The sequence below is a fragment of the Paramacrobiotus metropolitanus genome, unplaced genomic scaffold (assembly GCF_019649055.1).
Source record: "Paramacrobiotus metropolitanus isolate TYO unplaced genomic scaffold, Prichtersi_v1.0 Parri_scaffold0000001, whole genome shotgun sequence".
Classification (NCBI taxonomy): domain Eukaryota; kingdom Metazoa; phylum Tardigrada; class Eutardigrada; order Parachela; family Macrobiotidae; genus Paramacrobiotus; species Paramacrobiotus metropolitanus.
Window position 1 is genome coordinate 150,108 of NW_026570221.1, and position 23,912 is coordinate 174,019.

General features: G+C 44.9%; 2 protein-coding genes and 1 long non-coding RNA gene across 9 annotated transcripts; 1 reads left to right on the forward strand and 2 right to left on the reverse strand.

Moving 5' to 3' along the window:
* Positions 1–481: 481 nt before the first annotated feature.
* Positions 482–2,959, reverse strand: LOC129585564 (uncharacterized). The gene is made up of 2 exons (XM_055478325.1): positions 2,762–2,959; positions 482–1,538 (listed from the first exon to the last, which is right to left on the reverse strand). Exons 1-2 carry the CDS (start codon positions 2,844–2,846, stop codon positions 658–660), a joined length of 966 nt encoding a protein of 321 aa, XP_055334300.1. The 5' UTR covers positions 2,847–2,959; the 3' UTR covers positions 482–657.
* A 546-nt stretch (positions 2,960–3,505) lies between these two features.
* Positions 3,506–6,580, reverse strand: LOC129585697 (uncharacterized). The gene is made up of 5 exons (XR_008690057.1): positions 6,107–6,580; positions 5,351–5,682; positions 4,683–5,265; positions 4,367–4,537; positions 3,506–4,208 (listed from the first exon to the last, which is right to left on the reverse strand). It is a non-coding gene; the product is annotated as an uncharacterized LOC129585697 (long non-coding RNA).
* A 6,619-nt stretch (positions 6,581–13,199) lies between these two features.
* LOC129585137 (uncharacterized) lies at positions 13,200–19,924 on the forward strand. 7 transcript variants are annotated; one of them, XM_055477902.1, is made up of 7 exons: positions 13,200–13,789; positions 13,863–13,953; positions 14,156–14,428; positions 15,823–17,673; positions 17,734–18,180; positions 18,709–18,902; positions 19,032–19,924. In XM_055477902.1, exons 5-7 carry the CDS (start codon positions 18,060–18,062, stop codon positions 19,701–19,703), a joined length of 987 nt encoding a protein of 328 aa, XP_055333877.1. In that variant the 5' UTR covers positions 13,200–13,789; positions 13,863–13,953; positions 14,156–14,428; positions 15,823–17,673; positions 17,734–18,059; the 3' UTR covers positions 19,704–19,924. The 7 variants fall into 7 exon arrangements, with proteins under 7 accessions (XP_055333877.1, XP_055333725.1, XP_055334101.1 ...); XM_055477750.1 differs by having other exon boundaries at positions 13,873–13,953; XM_055478126.1 differs by having other exon boundaries at positions 13,873–13,953; positions 18,721–18,902.
* Positions 19,925–23,912: the final 3,988 nt, after the last annotated feature.

The window sequence follows — 23,912 nt, forward strand, 5'->3', positions numbered from 1 at the left end:
ATTTCTTCCTTCTGGAATTGCGGCTTCCATACCAGACAGCTGTTTTAACACTCCCGCAATAGCGTTCATCTGTCTGCTTTTTTTTAGTAAAATTGTAAGCTCGGTAACGCGTTAGTCACAGTGGTAGTAGTTAATAAAAGATAGCGGATCAGCCTGTAACAAGTGTTCCCATGCCGAATCTTCAGGCCATCGTTTTGGCTAAAAGGTTACCGCGTTTGTGTGGAACGAGACAAAAATTTCGCCCAAGTGTGCCAGTCACGCGTGAACCACGGAATACCACAACCACGGGGCTAATTTACGGCTGTCCTTGTTTAGGTGTCGGACTTTGTAATCAAACTAAAGGCTCAGACGTCCGCAGGGCGATAGTCGGCTACATATGTACATTAGAGCAATCCTGCTGAGCTTTCGAGATCAGCCATGACAGTTAATTTCCGCTTTCAACCCTAATAAAGGCTGTGCGCCTGTCTGCCGATGCTCCAGTTCAGATCTTCCTGGTTAACACAAACTGTTAATGCATCCATGATTATCATTGCACAAATACAGATCTCCTTATTTGCTAACAACAAAAAAACGACACTGATTTTAGGCAGTATGGTGCCAAATTCCTGTAATACAAGTTGTTATACTAACACTGGGGGTAATAAAACTGCAGCACATTCAGCAGAAGCTTTCGTGAATTGAGAATTCAGTCTGATTGAAGTTGATAGAGTCCAGTTCAGTTGGATGTGGATTCGCAGCACAGTCCACCGGTAAATAGAGATTTTTCTGCACATACCATTCACTCATAAATTTCTCGGTATATTCGCTATACACACTAAACAGTTCCCCGACGTTAATGAAATCGGCCCTCTTGATTATCGCAGTATTGTTATTATTCCACCATTTTCGAAACCACACCCAGTCGCAGTCACAATGCAGCCGGTACAGATAATCACTCCATTCCTTACTGAAAACGACATTGTTTTCCGCATTACTTACATAATCCAGCGAGAGTAGACGCAGCGCCGGCAAATTGGTGAATGTGTTTTCTTGCAGCGTTACGATTGTTGAATTACCGAACGTGATTACTTTCAGACTGCAGGAATGCTGAAAATCATGCTTTCGTATGAGCAAATTTGAGCAGTTATACAAGCTGTACTGCAACAGGTTGCTAAGACGCAGATCATTAAGTTTGCCGGTTGATCGAGGGCTCATACATTCGCGCAGATAGTATACGAGGATCTGCTTGCGGATGGGCTTGATATCGGTGGGCATCACCGTCACCGCGTCAAACACCTCGATCCCGGAAGGTCGCAAGGGGAGATTAGCCATGATGGTTGCGGTCCGCTTTAGCTCCATCGACATCTTCTCAGCGGTGCATTTTACGTCAAAATCGATATCATCGAGGATTACGCATTTGTTGAAGGGAACCAACAATGGCCAACATTTTATTGATGAATACAACTCACATTCGGCGTTCGTCATTGGTTCAGAGGAGAACTTGGGCAACGGTTGTTCGCCTTTGGCACATTCTGAGTGTCCTTCGGGCTCCAGTTTCTCTGCAGCAAGAAGGTTTACGCATTAAGTATCCCTAATTGAGACGTCATTGTTAAGATTTTGGTGCTAATTTATTAACGACTCGCAGACCCCGCGCAAATTGCGCGAAATGATTAACGCAATGGACAAATCGTAACCTAGTGCAAAAATTAAAACCCATCACCGCAGCCTGCGGGTAAAGTATAGGTTTTATGGACGAAGCATACAATTCTGCATTATACTGGTACAGTACCAGAGTTTGCAGATAACGCTAATGTCTGCTTTTCTCGAACACCACCTTGCCTTATCCAATGAAAACGAAAGCGTAGCACAGTTGCCCTAAATCGCAGGCATCTCTGCAAGAAAGGCAATCGCGCCCTCCCAATCGGGGCAATCGGGAAGGCAAACGGGAAGGCAAACGGGAAGGCACTTACTGGTAGTTTAGCGAAAACAAAATGCACCAGTGCGGGGGTCATGCTCGTTCCCAAAATCAGACTTTTGAACCCACAGTCGCACAATCTTGCTTTCTTTCTTTTAAGTTATTTTATTTATTTTTATGGGTTCTTAGCTGTTCCCAGAGATTTTTTATATTAAAGTTTTTAAGCGTTTTCTTTTTGCAAAACTTCGTTTTTGTCTTTAGAACCTAATTTGTCATGGCCGAATGAAACATATCGAATGATACATAGTCACGGCAGTTCGGATCAGTGCGTTGAGCTGACGGACTAAACAAAGATAAAGGCTTACGCGATTATTATAGCATTGAGTTGATGTAGCGTATGGGTTTGCATTCACATCTCATATTGGCTTATAAAGTTATTGGGAAGTATGAAGCGATTTATTATCAAGGGTCAACTAAATTTGGGTCAGACATATAAAACATCATTCTTGTCGCAAGGCGTTAAAGCTTTTGCGTTGAATATTCCGAAGCGATGCTGTGTAACATCTTGTATAGATATTCAATTCGATTCTTTTCGAAATTAATATTTTTTATCCGCTTCCCAAATCCCACCCGGACTGCATTTCGAGCGAAAACTCCATAGCACGTACTGCAATCTTAGCAGCTTAGAATTTGCACCCCGACGAAACGTCCGGTTGCACATTTTACTAGCGGTAACTTCAGGATGCCCAAAATTCAAAGGAAAGGATATCTCGTTTTAAAATTTACCTGTTACAAATCTGCAGTGCATACAGCTAATGCGCACAAAATTCATACGGTATGTAAGAGTATTAGATCTACTCTTCTTACTTGTTTCAGTTTCAGCAGCATAAATCCAGATGCATGTGAACGCAGATACCGTAAAATAAGCGAAATAACATCGAAAACCGAGCATTTTACACCTTCAACGTGGCTCGTTTTGAAAGAAATAATTCATTTACACTTCGAACACGGTCCCTGAGAGGGTTTCTGATGCCGCCATCATGTTACACCGAAGACTTCAGTTTAGCACCGCCACATCTGTGTTCTCGCTTGTGATGTAACTGTGCTATACGTACGAGTAGTATCCGGATCCAACGTGATCGGTTATTTTATCCGGGGGGTCTGAATTTGTGGAACTAGGACATTATCTACGGGTCTCAGTTTTTTGACCTGGGGTATTATTTACGGGTCTAAAGTTCTGGAACTTATTAATTTGCCGATTTTTTGGAGGATATTAATTTGCCGATGATAATATTATGATAATTGTAATAGATGCGCTTATAAAAAAGCAGCAGTTTATCGAATGATCAGTCAAAGTCGTAACGGTTTCTCAAATGTGAACAAAGCTCGGTTCTCTGCTATTGGCAGATTAACGCTTTTCAGCGCGTTCGGTGAACGGTGAACCATCATATAAGTAACTATTAATAATTTTTGTTTTTGATACTGAGTTTGTATCCGATTCCGAAATTTATTAAAAGTTATTCAATTTCTGTATAACTGCCATAATAAAAGATTCCTAAAGACACCGTGGAATGCGAAGTAAAACAGGCAAATATGAAATGAAGTGATAAAACACGTAACTGCAAAATCAGGAAATGGTGAAACCGAAAAATCGCAAATAGTGACATGCGGAGGAAATCAGCACACCGCCACCACCGTTGGATGGAATTTCCACGATCATCTCAGCGCTTGCAGCCGTCCCATCAGCAATTAGCTATTAAGGCTACTCTTCCCTAATTCTTTTTATCGCTGCCATTGTTGATCCTAATTATAATTCTCTATCAACGCGCTTGTGCAAGCACTCAAAATATCAGCTAGCTAGAATAAATAAAAATAACTCTTCCAGCTCTTTAGAACAAGCAACAGTAGCCAAACGGAAGCCATCAATTAATCCCGCAGGCATCCAGAAGGGCAAAACGTACCTACTGGATGAAGATCAGTGACCAGCTGAAAGACCCATCGGCTGCTGGCACGAGCTGACCGGATCGGCCACGCACCAGCACTGATACCGCCGTCATGACCTTTATGTCCTGGAGCCGCGAGCAACAACCGACCGACGGAGTAGGCATACGCGTCCGTTTTAATGGCCCAAATATGCGGAAAGCACTGTGCAGACCGTTAGAGACAACGGAGATTTTGGAGGCTTTGGCCGGATGATTGTCCGGCTGAACAATTTCACATGCCCGGTACTGGCAGAGGTCACCGAGAAAATGCTCTGGACCGGCAGGAAAATGTTCTGCACTGTCGCCAACATAGCAGCTGCAGACCAGTGATCCTGTAGAATGACAGTAGCTTGTTACTAATAAACTATTTTGAATGCTGTTTTATATGACTGTGCAAATTGGTTTGACGAATTCTACTTCTGCGGCACACCGGACTACCTGGCCCCGATAAGTATTGCGGGCCAACATGCAACAAGAAGCCGGCACTAACGGGAAGTCGGTCGGCCTGCGGGGCCATCTTGTGCTCGCTGCTGGCCGGTGATGTGCGCCGCGCATGGCACCGCGCGGGCGGAGGATTATGCTGATCCACATTATCGAGGGTACACTACATTCGATACTGCTGCTCCGCTCCGCTTCATTTTAAAGTACTCCAGTGCAGAAGCTGTAATTTTATGTATAATTAAGAAATCATCTACATGCAGGTGCACAGTCTGCACTTACAGTTAGAGTAGCAATTACTTTACGTATCGATCCGCATTCTGCATGCAAATTCACAGTGACATTAACAAATTAACATATCTGTTTACCATTAACAGTGCCTGTAATGGGACGACAAGCGCTGGATGTGATGTGTTTCCGGCTGTCCGTCGGGTGGCGGATAATGACGCTGTAGCGCTCAATGGCCATCAAAGCGATTAAAATCCAACTGAAGCGCTTCAGTTGGATATTAAACGCTTCAACTGGATGTCAAACGCTCTAATCGGATTGACACATCCAACCACGAATTGACATATTTAATCGAACTGACACATCCAAGCAGAAATCGATACCTGCGACCCAACGAAAAACCATTAAATAAAACAGAAAAATTAATTAAAAGTTACACGATTGTAACCGTCCGGACGTCTAAGACGTCCGGCAGACGTTGCGTGCATACTGTAATATCGACGCTTCCCGAAGAAGCATCTGGTGCGCGGAACGCGACACATACAACTTCAGATCAAAACTGTCGGTTTTCTTCGAAGTCTACCAATGCAAAAGGACCACGCGTTGTTCTTAAGTGGCCGAATTGACTGGACGCTGGTTCAAGATGTACCAAAATGCCAGCAGTTAATTTGATAAGGACGATAATTGCTGGAACTGCAGCACTCTACTGGATTTCCAGTTTTACTGAAAGCATTTGCATTTGTTTGAGCATGACATTTAAGCGAAACATGCGGATAAAAAAAAACACGCGAATGACCATATTCGTTACCAAATCTCCAACGCGAGCGACTGACCATCGTTTGTCTATGGTCAGCAGGAAGCAAAAATGGTGGTTCGTGCTAGATTATGCTGATCCGTTGACGCAAGAGCTCTAGTGTTCTGGTTCGCCTGATTGCTGCCGGATCCTCTTTCCTAGCCCGTCAATCAGCCGGATGGCTGCTGGTGATGGCTTCTGGTCCAATTGCTCCGTAAGTCTCGAAGCCCCGCGGCGAGAACCAGTAAACCTGGGTGATGTTGCGGTATTTCTCGGTCTTGTTCCGCCCGCCGAACGCAGGTGCTGCTGCTCCGTCTCTGGCTTCGATGTACGACAAGGCCATGGTTCTGCGGGAAATTACATCGATAAACAATACTTCTATACACGAAACTCCGTACCGAGAGTGTTCAGGGTCGAGAGGTTCCACTGTACGCGTTTTCATTACAACTGCGACAGATCGTTCCTCTCTCTGACTATCCACTACGTTGCGATTTCAAGAGCTCAACTGATACAGCTCTAGTCTAAGAACCGTGAATATTTTGTTTAACTTTGTATACTCACTATAATTTTATGTAGTATTCGGACTAACGCCGTAACCATAAGTTCTGACTGTTCTGCTGCAAGTACTATGAAGAGCACGGCCAAGCAGCTGTGCGTACTGTGGGATTTATTCCTCGACAAAAAATTCACTACTAGCAAGTAATTGTCCCTACATAATAAACACGATGCTCGGCGCTAAGAAAGCATCTAATACACTCCAGTTATCTGTACCTTTGCGCACGCCATAAATCTCCGGGTACTCCATAGTTGTGAGTGGAATTAATTCAGCGGAATGCTGTCATGCCCGCGGAATACGGTTTGGGTCGCTGTTACATCGGATCATTTGCAAGGTACGAAACGGTCTTCGCTCCACAATCCAACGGTGTCCTCAGGCACGACAACGACGGCACAAACTGTGGTGTATCTAGATTCGCGTGTTTCTTGCCCTTTTTGTACCCTCTATATTAATTTTCTGTTCTTTGTCCTTCGTCTTAGCAACTTTCTATGCTTCTCCTGTTCTCTGGTTACGGTTCTTGAAGTTCCCATGACATTCAGTCAGTTCTCTGCTCAGGTGCGATACACATTAAAGTGCTACGATACGAGTCCATATCATACGCTACGGTATACATACTGATACTACCGATTCTCACACAAACAACGGCAATGATTGCTGTATTAACTAATTTGCCTCGATAGCAAAGAAACATCTAAAGATGCGAATGCTTGAACAGCAGCAAAATGGAATTTCAGAACTGCAGAATTGCACCAAGCGCCAAGTGTTAACTAAAAAAATGACTACCGCGGTTAATCACGTAACCGCCGGCCGATGCTGCCGTTCAGCTAGTCGAGTCGACTTCCGCTTCCGGTGAGCTACACAGGTAAAGTCATTCGTCTCTTATAATTATCCGCGTTTGACACAATTTGCAGCAGTGGTGTCTGGCTGCAACCGTGATAATTAAAATTGGAATAACGATATGAGTTTTTTATTGCACGCGTTAGTGTACGTTTTGGCTTATAACAAACCGGTTTGTGAAGTCTGCTCAACCGTTGCGTTGGATAAGAGCCGTTTAGGCCAACTGCCGTTCCTCGGCTACAAAAAAACCTAACTTGGACCGCCCAACTTGGTTTTGGGATTCTTAACTTTTCTTATATGATACTTGAAACCTACCCTTAGGAACTTCACACGAAGCATAAGAAAAGCCCGGCACAATCAGCCAAACGATTATCAGCCAAACGTATTTGTTTGGTGCAACTTTGCCCGTGATGTCTCATCGGTCCTAACTTCCGCCAGGACTCTAAACACCCCAGAAAATTGTGAGTATCAACGCAGGCAAATCTCGTTTACTATTCTGCACGCATTGCGAGTATTTTTAATGAGGGTATTCTTTCGTAAATCCTATAATTGTATCCCGTTACTTTCATAGCTTTCCTATGTTTTCTTATGTATAAAAGATAACAGTATAACAGATATACAAGTACTTCATAGTATAGAAGATAACAGTATAACAGAAGTACTCCTAATGCGCTCCTTTCATGTTGGATCCGTTTCCTAATGTGTGTCCAATAAAATCCAGTGCAGTTTCCTTTCTAGCATAGATCTGTGTTTCGCTTTTAACACAGGTCTCCTAGCTGCACTGTTTTACATTGAAAGTAAAAGGAAGGAAAATGAAACGCAAATTTAGGAGAAATTGGCCGGTTGATGGATGTGGTAGCTGGTGTAAGGATTTCGCAAACAGATTTCTTTTTTTTAAATCTGATTTGATCTGCTGTTCATCATACAGACACTTGCGTAGTGGAACACAAACGCACAGCTGAAAAGCGCACTCGGACTGGTTTACAGACTTCACCATTATGTATTTGGAGAGATTCGGGTGCCAGGGTAGGAGCTGGGAGGTGGAAAACAGATGGTGTCGAAACAAAAATTCCGATGGAGAACCAAGATCTTGGTTTTCCGTCTGAATGTTGTTTCTCAAGCGAATCACGGAAAGAATAGATTCGCAAGAGAATATAGAAAACGAGTTTCAAAGAATGTGAATAGGTCAGGAAAAGGTCAAGGTCCGTTTGTTGGCGTTCAGCGGCGATCTATGATCACGCCGGCACCGGCTTCCGGTGACGCAGTGGATGTGGAAAGCAGGGAGTGGTGGAATGGACTTGGCGACCAACAAGTCCACTGGACGCTTCTTGCTAGTCGCCGAATCTGTTCCACACCGATTCCACCCAATCGCAGATGCGGCCAGATCTTGGTGGGGATTCTATGGGCGCTTTGAGTACGGCATGGATGACGAGGGTCGCGGCAGCTCGGCGATGAAGATCGACAGCGTGTCGTGGAAATACGAATGCTGCATTTTCGCGCGAAGCTAACGTGCAAAAATCTGCAAAGCTTTCATAAAAATGGTTAAAAATCATGGCAATTTTCATTAAGGTCGTAAAACTAACATGCTCATCGGGAATTTGTGCCAGTTGTTTGGAAAGAAGGCGGCCCACTCTGGCACTCGATTTTCCCGCCCCGAGCAGGGGATTGTTTTCGGTAAAAAAGTTGAAAGAGGGAAAAAGCGGGTGCGGACCATTATCCGTGTTTTTCAAGGCCCATAATAAACACGGGAGGACCGCCAGGACCGCGAGACATCCAGTTCACCTGACACGCCAAAACAGTACGGTAGCTCACTTGAATCCATGCACGCTGAGTCCCTTGGAAGCAAGTTGCCTGTGTCCAGAAGGACCTCAGCGTGGATTCTGAGACAAGGCTGTCCGGGATGCAACCGGCCAAGCAGACAACCACGGCAGCTGACACGAGAAGATGACTCATTCTCCCACGATTGAACAGAAAAATTTTCTGTTCAATCGTGGGAGAATGGGTCATCGTCATTCGTATTTAATACGAATGATGTTACAGAAACAATGCCGACAGGTTCACTGCTTTAACAATCATAATCCACTTGCTGGGCTGAGGATTTCTCCAATGGAACGCTCCGGAACTGATAATTATCGGATGCAGTATTACTTAGAGTTAGAGGTAGTTTTTGCGATTTCTCTCAGACCGCTGCAGATAAGCATTGGTTTGCACTCCACACGCGATAAAATTGGCAAACGGTCTGAGTGAGATCCAGTCTGGTCTCTGCAAGTGCAGACTGTCTTCTGCAACGCTCGGCATCCCTGGCCAAATCGCTGTTTTTATTCGGTAGGTACTGGTCGTCGGTGTCCTCCCCGCTCCCTTTCAAAAGACACAGGAGCGGGTAAGTCGCTCGGACTGGTCTAAATGCATACTCGTATGGTCTGATTGTATAGCCGCAGCCTTTCAGTAGAAGAGCGGTTCACAGGCAGAACCAGTATATATCGGTAGTTACATATCGGGAGGCTGAACAAAATGGCGGGCTCTGCTTTTAGTTTGTTTCTCGCAGACCGCTTGCCGCACCGTGAACTGGTTAGATTCGTTGAACAGACAATTGTATCAGCTACTAAAAACAATAAAACGTTTTTTGAGTTAACTGTGAATTCCTTAATCTGTGGACGTTGTTCCCTGTTGCAACATCGTATCATTCGTATGTCTTTCCTGTCCAATCGTGGGAGAATGAGTCGCCTTCTCGTCGTGGCAATCTGTGTGGCCAGCTGCATCGCGGGCAGTCTCGCCTTTGCCCAGACGCCGAAGGGAGCCGTGGATACACGTGAGTCACTGTAGATACAGTTTCAGCAAGTCATAAGAACTGGCGAGTCAACCCGCTCCTGCATCGCAGGATCGTGTGCCTGTCGTTTGCGGCACAGTTGTTTTCGTATGGTGACGCATGCATCATTTCCCAGACCGCAATTCCGCTCATGGGACCCAATGTCGCCAGCGCCATAACGGACGCGGGATGTGCATCGGGACACCGGTGACGTGTCTGTGCGAGCCTAACATGGAATGATAACAGCACTTGTATTTCTGCAATGTCTTCAAAAGTTTACAGTTACGTGCAGGTCTTAGCACCGATTTTCATTTCAACCAGCAAGAACCGCTGATTTCAGCATTATTATTCTCAGTGATTTAAAAGCCTCTATAGATTTATATGGAGTATGTTATTCAGAGTTACTAAACGGCATGTAATAACAACGTCTGGGAAGTTCGCATAAAATCATTCATTCATTCGCTACATAATTTAGCTGTGGTGTTGTCAAACACCGACTAGAAAAACATAAAATTATAATCGATGTGCTGCGCTGCTCTTTCCGTGTAGTTACGTTTGCTTATCTGTGTATTTTTTGTTTCCGCCGGTAAGTTTTGTTTTGTAGCACAGGTACAGGGGATTTTAACGTACCCACGTTGTTACGCTGACCTGCACGCTGGAATGCTAGTAAATTAGACAGAATTGTGAAATAAAAGCTAACGATGTTACGCCGGTATATGCATAGCGGTCATTTGAAACTTGAAAGGCGACTATGTTTATGAGCTTTATTGGTAAACTTGTGTTTGTGCATGATGCGTTTTATTAGAGTTTGTTTAACTGCGTGCGCTTACGTGCAGAATTTTGAGAAGATCGGTCTATAGCAAGACTTTGGGTTAAACGTACACTTGACTACATTAACCTTCGAATTTTGATTTCCGATTTTTTTGTCGTAATTTCCGCCAATTTATTAATTAAGAACTGTCGATCACGTAATCAGCAAATTTTGATTTATGATGGCTTTTAAAATTCGCAGAATGAGAAAATTAAAAAAACCGAATCTGGTGAGCCAAACTACGCCATTTTACATTTATATTTTGCTAAGCGCTTTTAAGTTTTGTCACAAATATAGCCAAGAACTGATACTAATTTCTATGAGATAGCTTTTTCTGTTTTTTTTTACCACAATTATTGTGGTAAGAGGATGTGTTGGATCATAAATTAGCGGAGATATCGCTGATTACAAATCTTTTTCTGTAATAGGTAATATTAAGTCAGTATTACAACACGAGTACTTTTAAAAAAAGCTTCGGAAACACTCATTAAGCATCAATCGACAGCGGCGGCCTAATCACAGAGAACATTTGGTCTAAATTCGCTCCCATCGGCGCCGTCCCCATGATCGATGCCGCATTTCCTCGCTGTATTTCGATACTGATCCGTTGGCAAAGATATTCCGTGGCTCGTTTTTCGCCGGTTTCCTGACGTATTTTCTGTCTGAATTCCGTTATTGCTCGGACAGTTTCCGGTCCGGACGGTCCGAGCGTCTCAAAGCCCAGAGCACGGAATAGGTAGTCCTGGCCGATATCGCGATATTTCTCGATCGCCGATTTCATTAATTCAATTTGCGTACGAACTTTGGTAGTGTGTGTTGTCATGTGCACATCGTTGTAACATTTCTGTATCGTATCACATTTTGTAAATCTTGCAGAACTTTACATCACGGAAAACTGCATTTTTGCGCACACATTCTATTGGCTAGTTTATCTTACCGGAAACGTGTTAATCACAGAAATAAAGGATGTGCATAACAGCGTACAGATAATATGTGCATGCGACAACTCCTGATATTTTCGGACGGCATTATATGCAACCGAAATACACACGAGTACCTGTTCGTGTGATATAGATTTTATTTCTCAATATGTACAAAGGCGAGCTTCGCTCAACAAAATTATTTATGATCAAATGAAGAACTTGTCCCAATTAACATGGGAAGGGACTGTGCACAATACACTCAAAGCATTACCACGCATAATCTCCAAACTTAAACGTTGAAACAAAAAACAAGTCGAGCGCCTCTTGCCCGTTCTCAAATGTTCGTGTGTGTAACTGTGTATTGCAGCTGTCTTAAAGTTTCACTGCATGTACCAACAACGTACTGGTTTCTGAACCTAGATCGTAGAAAAATTTGAAGGTGGACAGTCACTATAAATCGAAATGGAGATATATGGTTATATCACTTATATGTACAGAGTACAACCTGTAGTTTTAATAACCCGACTTGTACATCCAGCCTAGCCGTGACGGACTCACGGACAGCCGGGAACTACAACATGAAGCACGGGAAGAGAGCGGGATATTAACGGATAAGTTAGCTATAACATCAATTATAAACCATGCGTCAACCGCCGAGGGAGACGGAATACGGGACGACGGCCGGATATAAACGGAAAAGCAATTAAACAAGCTCTAACAAGTACATTTATTCGGACTCGGCCAGCATACATAACAATTCTCCTGCGCAGGTTTACACTAATTAAAAGCATCAAAATTTTAAACATTAAAAAAACATCCAGAGTCGCTAGGGTCACGCATGATCAAGACGTGCGTTAAGTGTACCCAAAACAGCCGCTGCATTTCCACGGACTACCGCTAGACTGAAACGTTGTCTTAAAAAGGCGGTAGACCGAGGTTCTCCGGTAACTTCACGAATCTTTCTGCCGACGAAACGGATCAGCTATAACATGAATTCAGAACGGAGCTTCAAGGGCCGAAGTGCAGTAAGAAGGTTCACAGTCTAACGACGTGCAAAGGCCACAATGCCCAACTTCCGTCTTCTGTCTGTCCTAGCTTGCAGTTGGCAAATAATTTTGGCATCACTTAGAAGTGAAACAACAACAGGCCCCCTCACTGGACACGCTTAAAGTGATTCGAAGTGCGCGAAAGCGAAAGTTTTAGCGTATTATGCGTATGTATACCATTTTTGACGCTATGTGCCGCGGCCTTTTCCTTATGTAAAAAACGTCCTCTACTTCACATGCGATCGCAAATTGTGAGCTGAAAACGCAACGAACTTAAAGTTACAGAACACTTTAAGGTGTGCTGCAAGAGGAACTAGAAACTTGCCGAAACGAAAACTAGCCAACCAGTTCTTTCGGTTTCCTCAACGGTTCCTAGAACGCAAGCAGCATTGCCACGCTGCATTTCAGTGCTAGACGATAGGAAAGTGGCGCCCGACAGAGTGTGGGTGTGGCCAACCCAAAAGGACGTCTGGAGCACCCCCGGAAACGATCAGATGGCGGCGTAGCAGGGAACTATGCTGTTTTGACATCTCTTGTACCACAAGATATCGATTATTTTCATCTCGCTTTATTTATTTCTAATGCGTCGTCTTTATGCGTTACAATGCTGGCGCTTAGAGAGCAGCTGATAGTAATACTCTCCAGCTATCGCAATGAAAAACTCGGTTCTACAATGAATTATTTTGGTAACAAATTCGACTGACAAAACATTCGATTTTACGATAAGTGTTCGTATGTGTAAGTTTAGCTGCAGAGAACAGTCTGCAGCTGCCAGCAGCAAACGGAGAAAGTATTCACGTAACCGCCGGCCGATGGTAGCGTTCGCGTGGGCTTAGTCGACTTCCGTTTCCGGTGATTATTTGTAGTTCTTCTCGTGCAGTTACATATGTGCTGTAAATTGTTTCGACTTGTTACGCAGGTTTTTTGCATTCTGACTGGTTCTTTGCGCTGTTTATACAATTTTTATGGTGCAGCTGTGATTTCAGACCTTGTGGTTCTTCTTTATCTACAAAGGTTTGCAGACTGCGGGAAATATCCGTGATGCTTAGGAAATCCGTGCTGAAACGAGGTCTCCGCTGATTAACTGGGAATTTGTCGGGACGTACGATGGTAATATTTTCCTTAACGACCACATCAAGCTGGACGAAAGGTGGTGCATCCGGGAACGCAAGAGGATCACAAGCGGCCGCTAGAGAATATATCCAAAATCCCAACGCGTCAGCATTCGTGGCGTCCCGCGATGAACAGGCGCTAGCGACATTCAACACATCCAGCAGAACATATCTTCCTTGCCACGAGGCACTTTTTAAAGCCAGGGCGCGCATGTTTTGTTCGCCCTTTTCTCCGTCAGTTGGGCAGCTCGGCGCCCATTCAGCCGCTGGTATGGACGTTGCAGTGGATAGTGGAAAAGCCTTGAGCCAGCGTTGTTAGCATACGAAGCGTTAATAGGGATCCAGCTGCGGAGTACTCCGAGGGTTTGTTTGCTCAGTACAGAACCTACAATCAGTTTAATGTCGTTGCAACACGTACAATAAATTCTCAATATAGTGTTCTATAGTGCTCGTGCGGTCGTGCTACCCAGAACGTAGCCTGAAAACTTCCATCGATAATGGAAGCAACTCCGCTGCAGCACTTGCAGGTACGTAGTTTGGTACAGTTATGAATTTTGCGTGTTTTGGACGTTTGGTGATGTGCTATACACCGTGCTCTTTGAAGTGTCAGAAAATGTGATTTTAAAAGAAGGTTGAATAACCAGCTAGACGGTTAACAGGTAGTCCGATATATTGGTACAGTAAAATGAGTAAATCATTAATAATTTAATTGTATTAATGATACTTTAGAGCGCTCCTTCGCTTCAGCCGATATTGAAACGGAACTGAAGCTACCTGGTGTTTCCCGAACCCAGGACACGGGCACCGACACACCAGTCATGATGGCATGTTCCGTGCAGTAGTGTGGAAACACTTGAGACCTTGAGGACCGGATGCTTCGCGCTGGGTCGCCGAACTCGGGAGGATGATGCGTCAGGAAACAGGCGAGATACAGGCGACGGGGTATCTGCACCAGCGGATCAGCATCGAAGTCCAACGCGGGAACGCGGATGACCCTTGCCAGTAAGTTTTTGTACATATGTATTAGACTTACAATAAGGGAGTATTTTTAATCGGTTGTTTACATAAGTATACTTTGGCGAAATCGAAAATCACGCAGTAAATCACTTCAGTACGTAATACACTTCGTCCAACCTCTTACCGATACAGAACGTTTCCTGTACACAAGCAGCGTTGCCTCGCATTAAAGCAACACTGATTCTCTGCTTCAGAAACTGAGTGGACCGTTTCTCCTGTGTCCTCTCGAAAAGCATCTTACCGAGTGTAGACATCTTATATTTCGATTCTTTGCCCCACATGCCCATTGTTTCGAAAACCAAAGCAGAGAAATTGAAATTATCGCGTAAAAATCCGTGCTTTTGGTTTTTCTTTGCCTCTGCCATGCTGGCGGCTGAGCCTGCTTCTTCGGACGTCTTCGCGATATAGGTGATGGCCATGGTATCCGGGCAGGTGACATCCCAAACCCATGGCTTTCCGTGACTGAAGGGGACCGATGTCATGCCGTCCGGTCTTTTATTGACATCGCGATACAGACCGGGTGGTTCCAGAACTGATGGGATACAGGCGGAACCACAGGCTCGGTGAATTACATCTCTGATTTCGTTGTGCCGGGAGATTTTCGCTTTGAGACGCTTGCGCCCTATCCCGTGATAAGGGAGTAAGTAAAATGGAACGATTGACTACGAATACTTTCTCTACTGAGATTATAAGGAACAGACCTGGGCAGTTACGGAAAATGCACCCACCGTTAGAGTTACAAGCGAGGGATTCACGCTACCAGTTCCGCTATTCATGCATGTAAAACCGAGTTTTGAATTTGATTACGCTACCATAGACAGTTTACACAAATTGTAGGCAAAGTTTCGTTAGGGTTAAGTTTTTTGGGTAGCGAGTTACGCTTCAGAGTTACGTTAACACTCGATAACTCGCAAATAACTCGCGTTCACTTATAACTGACCAGGTCTCCAAGGAACTCTTTATTAACTGTTCATAATTACCTGTGCAACGAACCGGTGCCTGGTCTGAGCCTCGAGAGAATTATTTCTATTTGCTGACGAAATCAGCCAAGTTGTTGAGCCGTCCAGTGGTCTTCTGCTAAGACTGCTATGGTATTCACCGTTGTTTGCTCGCTGCCCCAGTGAAGCGCGGCGCAGCTCTAATTGGTAGCAAATGCACAAACAAATGCCTGGAATTACGCCTAATAATGAAAGCAGAACCAAGAACCGCCAACTAGGCTTCAACCAGCCGTTGAGTGTTGCGGCTTTTCGCGAGAGCAGAAAAAGCAAAAACTTGTGCGACCTGAAAGCGTATTGCGTATGCCATTATAAAATGACAACTGCAGCGCATTACCGCCCGCAGCGCTTGGTTGTTGTACCACTCAGTTGAATCTTGTGTAGATCAGCGTTTCCGGCAGTTCGACGGCTTTGGATTGGCAGCGAGTCCATCAGCCATCGGATGGACAGTGCTTGTTGTCTGGGATACATTCGGGACATGAACGGTGACAACGTGTTGGTGGACTTTGACTCCTTCACAGCGCCACCGCCAATTCCCCACCAATGTCCGTGTGAGCTGTACGGGTGACCTACCAGTTACCGCCGTGGCATGTGACATAAACAGGCAGCCGTGCCACCGGTACTTTGGGCGGCGACGCTACAGGACGACGCTGAGACCATGCAACAATTCATTTTGATTTTAACTAGGTACATGTCACAGGGTACCAAATTCGTGTACGCACACGAAAACTTACCCTTTCGCCCACTCTAAAACAGTTTTTTCGCAGCGTTTTATGACATTCCGCTGCTAGATGATCTGTATACATTGGCGTGAAAACAGTTTGTGGGGTTGTAACGTCGGGTTGTGGATTATGACTGTTAGAAAATTCCAAAAAATCAGAGCACGTTGAACTGTACAAACAGTGTAATTATGGACCACTCTTCTACAAATTTTGCATGGATGTACATATAAGCATACTTATACAGCTCGTTAACCCGATCCAATGCTTTAACACGTTCTCCAGATTTTAAAATGTACCCCGAAAATTTTATAATTTATTTAAAAGTTATTAAAAAAATGAGGAAAATATGGTTCGGTGTAAAAACGATCCCCATTTGTACATGCATTTACGGGTAACGTCTGTATAAGATTGGTTCGTAATCAAAACTTCGATACACCTGAAATTGGTCCTGAATGCATTTAAAGGTTTTGGAGATTTCTCATTACTCCGCAGTCGGCTGCTACGCGCCCAAGCGGATTTCACGCCAAAGTATACAAATCATTTGGCTACAAGAATGTCGTGAAACGTTGAGGAAAATATTTGGGAGGGAGCGAAATGGAAAGTTTTCGTACATGCACGCGCATTTGATACCATTTACCGGGGTACGAAATGCGCGTGCACCTGTACATTTTATTTATTTGGTACTTGTGCATTTTATTTTAAAGGGTCACTTCCCTTAAGGGAAATGGCCCGATATATATACATGGCGTCACCGGTGGGATATATACTATAATATACACTAAAGCTTTTACTTTTGCGCAATTTTGCGGAAAATCTTACGAAATGGCTACGCGTAAGAGCCTCCCGCGCTACAAGTTTTGGCTATATCTCGCGCGAGACGGCGAGAGTATCTCGCGCTTTGAGTATGGGCTACGCGCGAGTTTTTCCCGGCACAATAAAACTACTAACAAAAAGCCGAATTCAGTGTATTTATCACGTCATGGCAGCTAATGATTAAGGTCACCTATTAATGAAAGTAATACAAGATCGGACAGTCCCGGCATTGTACATTTTCTAAATAGGAAATTCGAAATTTCGCCACTCTCAGCCGCTATGGCGTCAGAACTTATAAAGTTTGAAGTAGATATGAGTTTCGAGAGCGGCCGAGCAATCGAGAGAGCGAACACATCCAGTCTTTGTAAATCGTGGCGACAATGCCCAAACGTCGAAGTCGAAGTATTAGCCGGACAAAATTAATGCATAAAGGTTACAGTTAAGGAATTGTGGTCGTGGGATACCTGCACAGGGGCCACAGGTGTGGGTTAGCCCAGTCAGTTGCTGCCCTGCGAATGGGTCGCTGATTTTTTTCAGTTCTACGTACCTCTGCTTGTGCTAATGTACCTCACGAAGCACAAGGCTACCAGATCCAACAGATTTTCATAAAGCATGCCGGGCTTCTTCTTCACCAAAATATTGGTTCTGCATGTGAACCGCTCCTCCACTGAAAGCCTGCGGCTACACTCAGACCATACGAGTATGACTATGCACTGAGACCAGCCCGAGCGATTTTGCCCTCTCTTGTGTCTTTTGATAGGGAGTAGAGAGGACAGCCGACGACCAGTAGCCACCGGTTGAAAATGGCGTTGTTGAGGAGAGTCTGCCGACCAGACTGGATCTCACTCAAACCATTTGCCATTTTTATTGCGTTTGGAGTGCGAAGCTATGCTGATCTGCAGCGGTCTGATTGAAATCGCAAGAAACTACCTCTACTAATACTGCATCCGATAATTATAATTCCAGAACGTTTCAATGAGAAAATCCTAGAGTAACCCAGGAAGTGGATTGCGATTGTTAAAGCAGTGAACCTGTCGACGTTGTTTGTTGTACGATCATCCTTATGTCCTCACCAATCGTGGGAGAATGAGTCACCTTCTGGTGGTAGCTGCCGTGGCTGTCTGCTTGGCCAGCTTTATTCCGAACAGTCTCGCCTGTGTCTGGACGCCGAAGAGAGCCCAGAAGCAGAAGGAACCCGTGGATACAAGTGAGTTACTGTTACTAACCAGACGAAGGGGAAGTCTCCCAGCTCCTGGTACCTCTTCTGTGTTTTTATTACGGGTCTCGAAAAACACGGATAATGGTCCACACCCGCTTTTTAACCGGAAGCGCTAGCTCCAGCTTCTTTACCGAAAGAAATCCCTTGCTCGGCGCGGGAAAAGAGAGTCTCGGAGTGGGCCCGCTTTTTAAACAACTTATATCAATTTCACAATGAGAATTATCATTTTTACGACCACGATAAAAACTGCCATTACTTTTATCAGAGAAAAGAAAGAGGCAGTTCTAATTCTTTTTATTCCTTTTTCGCCAATATCCTCAATAATCAATTTTCTACAGCAACCATTGGCTTTTTTTCCTCGTTTTTAGAAATGAGGTAATTCCTGTATTGATATGACTAGACTATGTATGTAGTACTCTGTACGTACAATTGGTCAGTGCGTCTCCGAGTTGCTTAAGGATATGCGGCTGCAACCTGTTGCGTTGTTCGTTGATTTCGCTTAGCCATATTATGTAGTTCTCTCTTTAGTGGACGAGATTCTGAACGAAGCGAAGAAGCGCAACAGCAACGGCACGATGCATTTGCGGCGATTCGGGCGAGGTCCCTCGGTGGCGGGCTATCCAAACACGGAATGGCCGCCGCAGACGGAGCTGATTCAAGCGCCCGAAGGCGGCACGCTCTTCCTTCCTTGCAACAACACGAACAGGCTGGTATGTTCATGTACAACCTACGAGACATTAGGACATTACCACCAGTCTTTGTGTTCTGGTTGACGCTGCAGGTGTTCTTCTGACGTATGACCACGTATGTACACTCACCGGCATTAAAATTACTCACAGGTTCCCCACACCAATATTCCACCGGCGTGCACACGCAATGGACTCTTGCTCACGCTCAATAATGCCCCAGTATTTCGACACGAGTTGAATCAAAGACATTCTTATTGTAACTGCACAAATAGAACAGGTACCCGGCAAGGACTTGGGTGGCACTCGGTCAGTGCGGGCAACTACGATCGGGACAGCGGGGCGTTTACCATCGCACTGGATAATTTCACCTACGCCCACAGCGGTCTGTACGAGTGCCTGCACTCCAACGGCAGCCAGCTGGTGGTGACGAAGCGGTATTATGTCAGCGCGACCCTCTTCCGCCCCAACGTCTTCCAACCGCCCATGCAGAACGTCACGGTCCGCCACGGCGACCCCGCGGCGATGGTCTGCGCGGTCCGCTTCAACTTCCTCCCCGGAAAACTGGCCACCCGCTTCCTGTGGCGCAGCGAACGCCACTGTATGATCGCCGAATCCATCGCGGAGGTCGCTAAAAAGGCCAAATTGTACTGGGGATTCTATGGAGGTTTTGATTTCAACGAAAATGACGACGGTGGCTGTAGCTCCACAATGACGATCCAGAGCGTCACGTGGCAAGATGCCGGGCGGTACGAGTGCTGGTTGCGTATCAACGATCGTCTCGACGAGTGGATCATGCAGGAAGCATATTTGCACGTCGTTTAATCACAGCCAGCGTTTGGCTAACGGTTCAACAATTGCGGGTACATCGCGTTTGGTTAGCATGTTTCGTTTCTTTGCAATGGTCGAGTGTTTTCGTTGGGGCAGTGTTATGTGCAACCCAAAAAAGCTTGTTCGGAAATTGTGATGCGACGCAACTCGGTGGGATCTGTGACGCATTCCTGTGACCTTTATGAATAATATGACATGATATGAATTATTGGGGTTGATTCGATCCGTGTCGAACTTGTGTTTCGTCGTTGTACACGGTTCAGTTAGAGAGACTCAATAAAATACCACTCATATTCATTCTTTTACGGTTTTCTCAGGTAATGATTAGAGATCGGTGATTACGTTGAGTTGGGTGTGTCTGACAGATTTGAAAGCTGTTTACGTAAGAAATAATCATAGATTAATTGCGATGCAACAGTTTATCTGGACTAAACACAATTTCGCGATTTCAGAAGATAAGATCTACGAACTCACGGAATCGAGCACTAAGTAAGATCGCAGTAAGTAATAAACAACATCTGGGCACAACTGCAGCAACAAAATCACTTTTTGTACTGTTTTGCTTTTTAAGTTGTAAGTACATAGGTTAAACCGTTAAAGAACTGACTACAAGTGTTCCCGGACAGTCTTTGAAAATCTGACGGTATTTTTTCGAGAAAAGGGTAAAAAACAACAGAATTCTCTAAAGCGATACCGAGAAAGTCGGCATATACAGCGTACAGCTGCATTTTTCTCTTGGGAATAGGCCGAATAACGTTATGCGCATCTTCCTGCCGGTTTACATTATGCTGCGACTAATGTAGTTTAGATACTGAAAGCGTTCATGACACAATTTTTGGAATTTTCTAACAGCCATAACTCTCGAACCAGCTTGTTGCGCGCACACACGCTTTTTTCGCCCATGTAGACAAATCATCTGGCTGCAGAATGTATTAAACAAGTGTTTCGAAAGTTTTCGTGCTTGTACAGGAATTTGGTGCCATGTATCGTCCCACATCCCTTAAACGACGCGCAGGCGGACTTCCTGCATGATCCATCCATCGAGACGATCGTCGATGCGGAACCAGCACTCGTACCGGCCGGCATCTTCCCACGTGACGCTGTTGATGGTCAGCGTGGAACGGCAGCGCATCTGCCCATCGGAGCCGTAATGGATTAACCGCCCGTTCCAGCCATCCCACGCCGGGATCTTATCGGCCACCTCCGGCATGGAGTTCGCCATCAGCAGTTGGTGTCCGCTGCGCCACAGGAAGCGGTCGATTAGTCTTCCGGGGAGGAAACTGAAGCGAACGATGCAGTCCAGCGCCGCGTAATCGCCGTAGCGCACGGTCAGGTTCTGCATCGGCGGATGGAAGACGTTGTCGCGGGTGAGGGTGGTGAGGATGGGGGTCACCCAGTAGCGCTGCGTGACCACCAGTTGGCTGCCGTTGGAGTGCAGACACTCGTACACGCCGCTGTGCCCGTCATTGAAGTCCTCCAGGACGATGCTGAACGCTCCGGTGTCCCGCTGGTATTCGCTGACCCGCCAACTGTTCCGTTTAATGATGTCGTGATGGCTGGTTTTCTGGCCGTTACAACAGTAGATAAATTCCTCGGACTTTGTCGAGGCTAGTGTGGGGTCTGCCAGAGAAACCAGCTTTCCGTTGTATCGGTATGCCGGTGGAATCTCTGTCTGGTTAACCTGTGGAAGTTGACAGTTGAGAGGAGCACACACATTGTTACGTTTAAAGACATGGCGAACAAAATTCTGGAATCTAAGATTTGGCCAATAAATGTGTTTGTAAGGCAGTGGGTGTACCGAGGTGTGGTGTTTAGATACGCTGCTGTATTCTTGTTTAAAGCTTGATCTGAAATACTGTATTCAGGAGAATTGTTGTTGTTGTGAGTGTCTGCTGTTTCGAATTGGGCTCCTGTCCTGAATGTGTGCGGACGTTAAACCATTAAACCTTTACCATTGGCCATACTTTTGTAATATCAATATTGGGATTATTAGAGCAAATTAAATAGGAAAAATTAAACAAATTAAAAAAATACACTTCAGCATTTATACTCGTATGTAACTGACAAATTATTTCCTACTGTATGTACAAGCTAAAATAACTGGATGTCGCCAGTTAGTGTTGCTCGGTCTTTAATTAGAAGCTGTATCAGATTTAAACCAGAAAACTACTTCTACTGATGGCTGTGGCAATGGTCATAGTGTACAGTACCTGCGCGCCGTTCGTGTTGTTGCAGTGAACCAGCAGTGTGCCGCCTTCGGGCGCTCGGATGATCTGCACCCGCGTCGGCAACACTGGTAAGGAAGACCTCGGGGATGGACCACGCCCATAGCCTTGTAGAGACATGGTGCCGGTGCCGTCGCGTTCTTTGGCTTCGTCCAGAATCTCGTTGACTAAAGGGAGAAGTAGAATTAGAATTAATAAGCGCAACAGGTGGCAGCTGCATACTCTTTAGCGGGAGTGACCCGATATGTGCTACCAGATGTGTACATACACAAAGACCCTCCCTTTCGCGCACTTCCAGATACTTTTTGGGAAACCCGTTTGTGCGCGCATCATTCAAGTGGAAAGTTGTGCGTACAACGAAATTCCGAAAAGCTTAAGCGCAAGATGCTGCACTCACCAAAAGTCTCATTATGGACCGGTCTCTTTCAAATTTTTTGCAAACTATAGTACAAGCAGAAAGAACGTTTTGACACGAAAGCGCATTTTCATCATGTTTTTAAGATTTTAGATGAATTCGAAAAATTCCTTTTGAGGACTTTAATGAAATTAGCCATGACGTTTTCTTAATTTTTTCCGAAGATTTTTCGTGTTCTCCGATTTTTACTCATCAGCTTAGCGTGAAAACAGCAGGATTTTCCTCTAAATGCACCAGTTGTAAAAATCTGCAAAAACGTTCGCCTAGCCTGCCGAAACTGTACAGTGACTCACGTGTATCCACGGCTCCCTTCTGATTCTGGGGTTCCTTCGGCGTCCAGGCACAGGCGAGACTGCCCGTGATGCAGCTGGCCACGCAGACAGCCACGATGAGGAGATGGCCCATTTAATATCGGATTATCCCACGATTGGACCGAAAATACATAGGATGATAATATTTTATCGATAATCAGGTATCCTAATTCATCCGAACAGCACAAATTAGCTGCTTGCCATGCTCATCAAGTATAGCGATTTCGTTTAATCAATATGAGCAGATAAACATTACTGTATCCCAACGAGTTCCCATTTGTTCGCTAAAGAAGCTAATCGCCTTTGTACGCGGGCATGTAATCAGTCTTTGTCCGATTAGAGTATCTGTGAAACAGGAGTGCTAAAAAACACGACATAATTATTTGCTGTGTTTCGGAGAAAAAGTAGAAATCCCGAAACCCACGTGGTAGCAACGGTCGCTAACGAATGCAGCCGAGGGAGAAAAGCCAGGCCTTTTTACTTTTTGGACGGAGCGCGCTGCTGGACTGGGACTAGCAGAAAAATAGAAGGGCGCAGGCCGAAGGGGGCGTGGTCAGTATAAAGGGAGTTTCCAGCGCCACCGGAAATGGTGAAGCTTCTTCCTCTATAAGCTTTATAACGTTGCTACAGGTTTTTTCCCTTCTGATTATTAAGTTTTATTCCTTCTAACGCATTCAGCAAGGCAATTACGCACGAAAATCAGCAGCGCTAATTCACAGGCGAAACGGGTGGCTAGTGCTACATCAATCTGGTTCCAAACGACGCATTCACAACTTAAAACTATTTGTAGTTTTTTCCTTATTTAGTTGATAGAATTTAAATTATTTTCCGTGACGAACAATTAGAAAGGAGAAAGTAAAGGGGAATTGTTTTCAAAAACTGAAGTTGGATGAAGTTCGAGCAACTGCAATTGCACCGAACGTGAGTAAATTACTTTCGTTAAAAATTTTTGTTCGCCGATTTTCGCAAAACAGAAATTATGTTTGCCAGGAAACAGACTTTCCCGGGAATATAGTGTATTCTGATAGAAATCGCTACTGTGCGCCACGTGCCAACACTCCCTGAAGACGCGCTACTGCAGCATCGCATTCGTGCCAGCATCTTCCCTGGATATAGCTGAAAAGCCTGCAAAATAAGGGTGGGAAGGGTACGCGCACTCTTTTAAAATTTGTTTGACCTTGGACCACTTCCGATAAATAACGAATCATGTACACCAGCGGGAATCAAAAATTACAGGAAAGTGAACTTGAAA

Excerpts from the sequence above, each read along its gene's own strand:
- LOC129585564 (XM_055478325.1), bottom strand. The coding sequence starts at position 2,846 with ATGCTCGGTTTTCGATGTTATTTCGCTTATTTTACGGTATCTGCGTTC. Across the intron at positions 1,539-2,761 it reads TGCTGCTGAAACTGAAACAA|AGAAACTGGAGCCCGAAGGA; the intron begins GTAAGAAGAGTA and ends TTCTTGCTGCAG.
- LOC129585137 (XM_055477827.1), top strand. The coding sequence starts at position 18,060 with ATGAGTCACCTTCTGGTGGTAGCTGCCGTGGCTGTCTGCTTGGCCAGC. Across the intron at positions 18,181-18,708 it reads GAAGGAACCCGTGGATACAA|TTCTCTCTTTAGTGGACGAG; the intron begins GTGAGTTACTGT and ends CATATTATGTAG. Across the intron at positions 18,903-19,031 it reads GCAACAACACGAACAGGCTG|GTTCCCCACACCAATATTCC; the intron begins GTATGTTCATGT and ends AATTACTCACAG.